This window comes from Mchenga conophoros, linkage group LG4, assembly GCF_057382185.1.
Source record: "Mchenga conophoros isolate Kocher_MC1m ecotype Shallow Benthic linkage group LG4, M_conophoros_male_GT1.1, whole genome shotgun sequence".
Classification (NCBI taxonomy): Eukaryota; Metazoa; Chordata; class Actinopteri; order Cichliformes; family Cichlidae; genus Mchenga; species Mchenga conophoros.
Window position 1 is genome coordinate 35,703,767 of NC_140529.1, and position 9,750 is coordinate 35,713,516.

Here is a 9,750-nt window from a genome sequence, read left to right on the forward strand (position 1 = left end):
GAAGTAAAGCATGGAGGATAGTTTGATTTGATTTCCAACACCGGATGCAGACAGATGTTGCACACACTCCTCAGAGTAGTTGAGGAAAAATGTGGGCAGAGTTTTTGTAGTATTTAGAACATTTGTCCCAGACCCAGCATTTGGAATTGTAGATGAAATTAAGGCACCACCTTCATCAATTACCCTAAAAAACCCCAAAGGATTTGATTTAAATGTCTCTCTTAATGCTTATTCTTTTTAAAGTAAATGTTTATGGGCTTTTGTTGCTTCTATGTTCTGCTGATGTGCTCCTACATTACGTAACAAAGCGTTGCTCCGAGCGTCGTTCACGTCTTTGGTTCGTCTCGGTGTCAGCAGCAGTTTGTGCTGAGCTGCAGAGACGAGAGGAGGGCTGTGCTCAGCCCTAAGACAAGAGATCCGCTCGAGCAAAGCGTGGCTTGTCCTGAGGCAGGAAGTGAAGAGACGGACTGAAGAGGAGGAGTAAAAGACAGTTTGTGTAAGATTAAAGAGGCAAATGTTGGGCTGCTGTGTCCTTATAATTTGGTTTAAAATGACATTTTTACATTAAAAACCCCAACAAAGCATTGGGGTTTAAAAAATTCTTATCCATTTGTTACTTTTCTGACTCTGACCTTGTCCTTTTGTTGGAAGGATCTTAATATGGAAAAGTTCAACAAGCAAGTCATCGAAAGATCAAAATGAACCAATGAAAATGCAAAGGAAATGTTTCATTTTTAGCTCATGTGATGATCACAGCTGTGACTAAAGGTTTAGTTACCATTTCTTTCACTGGAACATCCAAACAGTCCAACTGAAGTTCAACGTTCGGCTTTCTCAGACCATCTAAAGGAGATGGGGGTCTACGCGCCTGGATGCAGCTTCTGCAGGCATACTAACAGTGTCTTCTGATTAAATGCTGAAAATTTCCATTTTCTCATATTCAAATGACCTCAAACAGCACAGCTGCACATGCAAAAATAACGCCATCGCTATGCCACTACCGCCGCCACCGTCTCCAACAGCCAGGCTTTTTGAGCAGGTGAGACCAGCAGCCCGATGATGATGATGTGACGAAGCAGAGGTGTAAGAAACTCCCAAATATAGAAGCCATCTCTGTGACACGAAGGCTATTTCTATCCAAATGAGTCAAACGGAGCTTCAGATATAAACTGTTGAACATAAGCGATGCAGCAGCTTGCGGCCCACATGTCCTCTACCACCAGGGAACAACTCTGAGACGATCGGTGCAGGTCTATAAAAATCAAAGCCTTACCTGATTTAAGTTTGGCCCGGCTCACCTTCAGGGTCACCTTCTCAGGCCTTACTGGACATTTTTAGATCATTCCCTGGAAGTCCTGTTCAGAAAGCTTTCAATGGTAAACATCAACACATTTGGTTGAAACTGAAGAAGCTGACATGGCTTTCATGTGGAGGATCATCTCTGGTAATGAGAGCCCCATCTTCAGCTACAATTGAGTTGGTTTGAGCAGCTTTGAAGCCAGATTTGAGTCCGTTTGAGTTTATCTTCTTCCCGAAAATGAAAATCAAGCCCATCGCAAGTTAACTAGTGATGACAACGGGGCTTCTGAGACATCTAAAATAGCAGCCACGCTAAGAAACCACAAACAGAGGCCACCAGATTTGACCCAGCCTTACGATTTGGTTATCTGGCGTCACTTTAACATCTGGAGTCAGACTAAGCAGTCATAGAAAGGTGGTTATTATCTTGACAAGCAGAGTGTGTTCACATGAAAGCAACCGCGCCAGCAGCATCTGACTAATCAGACACATGGACAGGTAGCAGCAGAGCCACTGATCAGCACTTCAGACTGTGTGTAAAAACTAGTCCTGCCTTCACACTAACGCCCACAAAGAAAAAGAAAGATGTTACAATAAAGAAGTTAACATTACTGAAATTAAAGTCACGTCTTACTTATTGGTTACAAATACTTTGAAGACTTGGAGTGAAATAATCTCCTACGATCGTCTTCTATTAAAGAGAGTTTGTTTCTGATCGTTAAACTTCAGATACCAGCAGCAGGATGTTTTCAGTTGTTTATCAGCAGAAAGACTTAAAGTCTGAGAATAAAACTCTTCAGATGTTTTTTTGCCGAACTCACTACCTGCCCTGCAGCATCAACCATTTTGCTCCTGTGTGGGAGCAGGAATGAAATTTCGGCATGAACAACATTAATAAACTTGGCGAAGCTCAAAGTCATTCGTGCATTTCCAGTTCAAAACACAGACGAGGCTTCAGTTTAACAGACTTTTATTATATAACTTTAACGATTTAGTAATTAATTAAGAGGAAGTGCAGGCATGAAACCAAACTGACCGTTTCCTTAAAAGCTTTTTAAACATTTCAGTCCAGCAACGACAAACACAGACAGACAGTCAAAGCTGCACTAGGCCACTCCAGCACTGCTAAAGGGTCAATTCACCCAAATCACAACTGATCATTATTATTATTAATTTTAATATTATTGATAATGATATTATTATCATTATTGAGGACAATGCATAGACCCTGGCAAAAGTTAAATCACATTTTAGATTTTTTTTTACCCATTCGCTGAACTTTTTAATCACCAAAACCTCCTCAGGCTGCCTGTTTTGGAAATTCTGACGTTTTCTCTTAGATTTTAAAAATTTGTTTTATATTTTAAAACTGTTTATTTTCATAGCTGCTTAACATAGCTTCCATTGTATTGCAAAGGCTGAATACAACAGCTGAAATAAACTGTAATGGCCCTTTAGCTTTCCAAATTCATCATTATACAAACAACTGAACTGGTTTTTGTCTGGGCTCAGCATCGGTGGTATAGAGTTAGTTACTAGTAATACAAACATTTCCAAATATTTTTCCTGGAATTAAAAAAATTCTTGTGCTCACCAGAGACGTTTTGGCCAAAATTAAAATTATCAGGACTGACAAAACTATTCAAACCAATTTTTAAAGGTGAAGTTTCTCACACTTAAGACACAAAACACTTTTGTTTATCACCTAGCCTTAAATAACAGGAAATTGATAGAAGTCAGCACTGACTAACTGCTGTTTACTGGGCTACAGAGCCCGACTGACTTTTGCCAGCAGGTGGCGCTAATGAATTGACAGTTGAAAAAAAATAGACCTTAAAAAAAGACTATTGAAAGTCGATGATAATTAAGGGGCTGGCAAGAAAGCAATGTTCACGCTTAAGTCAGAAAAAAAATACAAACTTTAGGAATTTAAGTGTAAATTTCTTCCCAAATATACAATAAAATGAGATATGATGTCATTCTTAGATTACAGGGAATTGCAAGTTTCTGCCTTGTAAAATTCACATAAATCATAAATCTTCCATCTGCATTTCTGATTAAACTAATTTTTGGGGTGTAAATTTACTTTATTTACTTTACTACCATAAATATTGTAGATTTTTAAAATACATTTATTAATTGGGTGTTTTCTCAATTGCAAGGGTTTTTTGCCTTTTGTAAAACTCCTAGCATTAAAAGTAAAATCACCCACCTCAGCTATGCATTTAATCCACCCCCTTCAGTGGTAATAATATCCTATCATGTATCCCAGAAGCTTTACATTTATATCTTAGTTCAGCATTTTCCCATCACCCAAATTTCAAACCTCTAAATAAACGTGTGATTTGACTGAACAGACCCTTTAACTTTCCTTTATTTTTATTATTTAAAAAAATCCTTCTATGTGAGATAAACACTGATAAACATCTTTTTAATGGGTTGAATCTTTTCCTCTATTTGAAGAAAAACAAACTCCTGACACCGCTGAATGAAATGTGCTTGACTCTGGTGAATGTGCAGCTTGTTATCTCCATCAGCGAGGACAGGACGCCCTCGTTTCTAACTGTGAATCTTAGCTTAGTGCAGCTTTATTTAAATTTAAATAATTTAAGTAGAAAAGGGAAGAACAGACGGACATAAATAACAGCTGAGTAATAACTAGTAAAATTAGACTATAAAGTGCATCATAGCAAACAGCCGTGCATGCAACTGGAGGAAAATAAATTATGTTATGACTGAACAGGAATAGAAAAGTAGTACAAAAACAGTAGAAAAAAGTGGCCTCATATAAAGATATTATACTCTATACCGTACATCAATAAAGCTTATTTAAACTCTAACGTAATGTTCAAATTATAAACTATCTTTGTGGCTAGTCCAAGTGTGGATCTCCAAGAGGAGGAATAAATAAACACAAACCATCTCAGCTCAGTCCAGTTGGGGTAAGTGCCTGTTAAAGACCTACAGAAACAGAACCAAAGACACTTCTTACTGAAAATAAACCCAAAGTGGCCGCCTGCTTCCATCTGTCTGCCGTGATGGGTGAAACCTTACCAGAAGGTTTGTTCTTCTGCTCGAGCACACACGTACTTTAATTAGTGTTTGCAAAACAAGGGGAAAAAGAAAGATTAACAGCTGAGGTGAAGTCAGGCAGCTCCCGTCGCACCCTGAGGAGATCTGAGGACACAAACACAGGAGGACGACGTCAGGCAAGGACACGATTTTTTTCTTTTTAACGCTTTGAATTCACCTTATTTGGATACGTGACACAACTTTTGGTCCTAAATAAGCTCTTCAAAGTCCCCAGATTCCATTTATCAATTTAAAATGCATTAATAAACAGTGTTAGCACTGCTGCACATCCAGCCCACACACCCACAAAAAAAGGACTCTTAAACCCAAGTTTCATGTCCTGGTTTAAAATAAAAGTAAAGGTCGACAGTACAAACCTCCAGTGCCCTCATGTGTCCTCTGTGTCACCTCTTCTGCTGTCTGGTCGCACTTATGAACAGTTTGTTCTGTTGGAGACAAACGAACATCAGCCGCAAATAAAATGCCAAAATCAGGACGTTCACAAAAACAGCTCAGAAAAACAAAAAGAAGAGCAAACGTTTAACTCGTGCTGAGCTTTTAGACAGCATCAGCTACGAGGCTAATGCTAATGGGGTCAAATGCTGCAGTTCCTCTAACGTCCACTTGAGGCTTCAACAGCGAGCCAGTCCCCAACGTGCAACTTTACAGCAGAAATAAACGTTCAGCCTGCTACAGGGTCCAGTTTTGACCTCTGGTTTCATCCTACAGCAGGTGGACTGCTTTCTAAGTCAGCTGAGGCTTAAATTCCAGATGTGGCTGCTGCGACTGACACACTTACTCAAACTCCAGCGCCTCGGACTGCAGCTGGCATCGGCAGCGCTTGTTCTGCTCTGTAGATCTTCTGCAGGCTCGAGGGCCTCGTGAAGCAGGTGGAGCAGAACAAAGACTACTGCCGCCAGCTGCAGTTACAAGACGATGGAGTTTGGGAAGAAATCCACTGGAGAGACAGCCGTTTAAATGAATCAAAGTACGACCTCCTTATAACCATTTAATAAGGCATTTAAGGAAAAGACACTGGACATGCACTTTTGATTTTAACTCTTCTGTTAAATAATTTTAAAAAAACAAAAAAAAAAACAGACTAAAATGTTTTAATATCCAGTTAAATTTCAAACAGTTTCTTTGGCCTCGCTGTGTGTAGCATGTGGAAACGTCCCTCTACTTTCACACACGCCTTTAAACATCTGCAAAAAGCAGCAACAGTGACCCCTGCAGGCCAAGCAGCTCCTCACACTCCACCTCATTGCTATGTTTTTACCTTGTGCTCTGGACATCTCATTGAGAAGTTATCCTCATTGAGGACACAGCCTGGAAAAACAAAAGCAGGACATGAAATAACCAAAGGAAAGTCAGTACTGAGCATCACCGAAGTGCTGAACTCGTACCCGACTGGATGGCACATCTGTAGTGATAATTCCTGGGGCAGCCCTTCTGGAAACAGCCCATTATTGCGCCTGTTTGCTGGCAGGTGGAACAAATCTAAAAAAAGAAAAAAGAAAAAAAATATTTATAAAAATATTCATATATTTATTCTGGCTCTCTGATAGAGTAGCTCTGCATGATTAAACAGTTCAGAATAATCCATATTTATGGCTGGCTCTCAGAACAGACATCTCCTCCTCACTTTAAGCCAGCTTTCTTCTGATTGGCTGTGTGTCGCAGATGACCCCATGAGGGATATCCACTGTTTATGACATCACACAGAGCCATGAGAAGAAAAGAAAAAAAAAGTCTGTACCTCAGTGTTTGGGCTTTGAGGAGCTACTTGCTCATACACTGACCTCATAATGTGAAACTGTGAATGTTCATAAGAAACACGACCATCTTTGGGACTTTCAATAGATTAAAAAAAGAAAATCGTGTGATAAGGATCATATGTTCTCAGAACTCACCGTTTCCTGCGCGAGCCGCGCTCCCTCCTCCAACCCGTACAGCTTTCCTCGGATAAGGAAGACGCCGGCAGACCAGATGCCGCAGTCCTCGTGGATCCAGCACTCATCCAGGTGAAGAGGCACCTTTGGGGAGGCGTTGCCATCAGCAGCTCTGCTGTCGTCTGAGGGATTTACCCCTCGGCTTTTAGAGAGTCCGTTTAGCTCCTCCTTCTGGGCGTCCACGCTGGGATAGTAGGGGCCGTGAAGGTCCCCAAGGCCCATGACGTTGGCGGTGTGGCCGCACAGACAGCAGAACAGCGATGACTCGCACCGGCTGTCTGAGCTGAGCCGACCCGGCTGAAAACAGGAAGTGTTGGGAACAAACCCGGACAGAGACTTGCAAGCAGCCCGCCTCCCTCCTTCGCTGCTCCGAACAGTTGCCTCCTCCTCCCGGTAGTTGACCACAGTGCACGCTCGCCGCTCCAGGTGAACAAACGGGCAGAAACCGCCCGATTTCTTCTCCTTTTTGTCCTCTTTAGTTTTCACATATTTGAGCTTGATCTCAGTCTCTGTCGGAGAAAACAGAGACGAAGGCCCAGTCTGACGGCGGCGTTTCCTCCGCCACCTTGCGACAGTTTTTTTGCTCGCCACCGCACTCCTACAGGCTGAAGCATTCTGGTGCGGTGGCGGCGATGGTGGCGGGATCCTACGCTTCTGTTTTGTTCTTCTTAACTCTTTTGTTTTAGGAACTGCAAGCGGCTTCTTTCGTTTGTGATTAACGGTTTTTGCATTTGAAGCTTCGCGCTGATGCTGCGTCTCAATCTGCGGGGACTTCCTGTCCGTCCCAACATCTGCGTCAGACTCCTCTGAATGGCTTCTTGCCCTTTGTGGCGACTTCACCAGCAACTCGTCTGAGCTAGACACCCTCAAGACGTAGTCCATCACTTCATCGGAGTCGCAGCTCTCGTTGTATATACCCACAGCGTCGTGTTTGACTCGCCTGCTCAAGCTATGACGAGATACGTTACAGGTGAGCGGCGGGATTTCTGAGGCCGGCCTTCGTATCCTAGCGCTGCGGCGGACTTCGCTTTGCGGCGCTTTTTCGCTCTCACTCTGAGGAGGAGGAGTCTTCTGGTAGCATTTGTTTTTCTTCTTCTGATCAGTGACAGAAACTTCGATGATGTCGCTGTCATCGCTGGAGATGTCGACCGCAGATTCAGCTGTGTTGGCGTAAACGGCACCGAGGTCGGATAGGAGGACGACGGGCCGGGTGTGATGTACAGGAATGTCCACCGAGCTGTCCGAGGAATCTTCCGAGTACGAGCTGTCAGGGCTGGGCGAGCTCAGAGGCTGAGGTAGGTGGTAGCACGCTCGCTCTTCGTCGAGTGAGGACGCGGCGGGGGACAGGGGCTCCACCATGTGTGCCACGCCGTCCTGCATGAAAGAGCCGCACAGGAGCGGCTCCTTCGCAGCGGACACGAGGAAGATGACATCAGAGCCGCTGTCGCTCTCCTCTCCACCGCTGCTTTCAGGAACGGGGCCACCGCTCTGCTCGGGCCCACAGAAACCCCGATGCCACAGGCTGCCATGGACTCCGTCGTGGTACAGATCCAGCCCTGGACCAAGCGTCGAGTTCATGTAGCCCCCCAAAGACTCTGGGCCGTCCTCCATGTCCCTGCAGCGCACGGGCGCTCCTGGCTGCGTGGAGAGCGAGCCGTAGGAGGAGGAGGAGGCTCTGGATCTGTACGAGGAGGCGAGATCTGTGCTCACTGGGCGTCTGTGGTACCACTCGGGCTTCTTGGCCAGGTCCATGGCTTCAGCGTGGCTGCGGGTCAGTGGGTTGTAGCTCTTTGACAGGTCCATCGCCATGAGAGGAGGATCCTGGGAGGACACATCCATCACTGCAACACACAGACGAGCAAAACCCTGTGATCCAGTTAGCACAGCTTCCCAGTGATTAAAAAAAAACACCCCAAAAACACACAGACTGAAAACTGAAAACAGTCAAACCAGAGCAACTGAAACTTTAAGAGCTGTTTTGTTAGTGGGTAACAAATAAGTTAACATTTAAAGCCACACGTGCAACTTAAAGAATATTTATGGAACAGACAAAAACAATCAGTTCAGTGTTGGTAAACAATGGATGGTCATATGACCTGTTTGTTATTAATATGAGTTTACAGGTAAATGGTATAATAATAATAAAAAATGTATTAGAAAATAAGCATACAAACGCAGATCTGCATAGACCTTTATAGCATGAACACATTACGATAAATCAATGAAAATTTATTTTATTTTTTTAAATTTCTGCTGTCAGTCTCCAGTATTATCAGTAACAGTGATTGGCCCACAGTGACACTGTAATCCATCATTCAATTACACTATCCTACAGCTATGACTGATTACAGACTGACCATGATGCATTTCTGTTTTGTATTTTTGAATCATTTCCCCCCAAAAGCCACGCAATCAATAAAGTTAGACACGAAGTATCATTCCTTTTTTTAAATTTGCATTTTGTTCTTTTTCTTTTTTTTATCCGTGATAATCGTGACATGAAAACCAGCTCCTATCCAAGAAATATAAGACGATAAAGGATTTAGTTTCACAGTATCGTCCTTTCTAATCAAATTTCGATGTAGATGTAGCTTACTATTATTTTATTTATTTAGCCGGACAAGCAGTAAAATATAAGCTACTTTTAAATAATACACAGGAAATAAATGTAAATATCACAATAATTTATATCTGATGACTAAGGATATGGCTGTAGTGACTGATGGATGAGAAAAAAACCCAACTAATTAATCGATAAGTTATGTCAGCTTTTCCTCTAACAGGTAGGCCCGTTCACTCAGATGCCTCCTAAAACCTGCCTGTTACAGATGTTTTGCTGTTGTCAAACAGCTGGGGATCTTACCCCTGAGGTGTGGGCGGTTGGGGCGGACCTCCCCGATCCTGACACTGCGGACTTTAGGGTGACACCTTCCCCGGAGCAGCGCGAGTAGCGCGGTTAGCTAACGCAGCTCTCCAGGCCCATGGCCCGGACTGGATGTAAACAGCAGCGACGCCAGCCCCAGCTCATGCTAGCCGGACAGCAAGCCGACGTCGGCCCGCTACGCTGCTCCAAAACGCAGCCGATACTTGACGCGACGATGACCCGTGAACATTTCCGCGGAGGTGAAATCCACCAGGTAAACCCCGACCTGCTGCTACCATCGGTATTTTAAAGTTGTCATCATGGACGTCTCTTCCCTCCTTAGTCAAGCCACCGCGAAATAAAGCGGAAGAGAAGGTGGCGTCTTCAAAATAAGAGCTTCAGGAAACCGTCAACATCTATTTGTATTTCAACTTCGTGTCACCTTTGCAGTCACACCGAGCTCAGCACTTCTGTTTTGTTTGATTGAAAACTTTGTTTGTAATCGTGACTTCACCAAAATATCTGTCACTCATGTTTTTTTGATCATTTTCTTTTTAGTATACT

The 9,750-nt window shown here is 43.3% G+C and overlaps 1 protein-coding gene across 2 annotated transcripts; it reads right to left on the reverse strand.

Annotated features, from left to right (window-relative positions):
- Positions 1-2,252: 2,252 nt before the first annotated feature.
- Positions 2,253-9,539, reverse strand: LOC146576681 (uncharacterized). 2 transcript variants are annotated; one of them, XR_014892268.1, is made up of 7 exons: positions 9,187-9,539; positions 6,285-8,164; positions 5,778-5,871; positions 5,651-5,700; positions 4,749-4,817; positions 4,354-4,476; positions 2,253-4,260 (listed from the first exon to the last, which is right to left on the reverse strand). XR_014892268.1 is itself a non-coding variant. In XM_085272115.1 (6 exons), the coding sequence occupies exons 2-5, from the start codon at positions 8,160-8,162 to the stop codon at positions 4,776-4,778; spliced, it is 2,064 nt and encodes a 687-aa protein (XP_085128241.1). In that variant the 5' UTR covers positions 8,163-8,164; positions 9,187-9,539; the 3' UTR covers positions 2,253-4,476; positions 4,749-4,775. The 2 variants fall into 2 exon arrangements, 1 of the variants encoding a protein (XP_085128241.1); XM_085272115.1 differs by having other exon boundaries at positions 2,253-4,476.
- Positions 9,540-9,750: the final 211 nt, after the last annotated feature.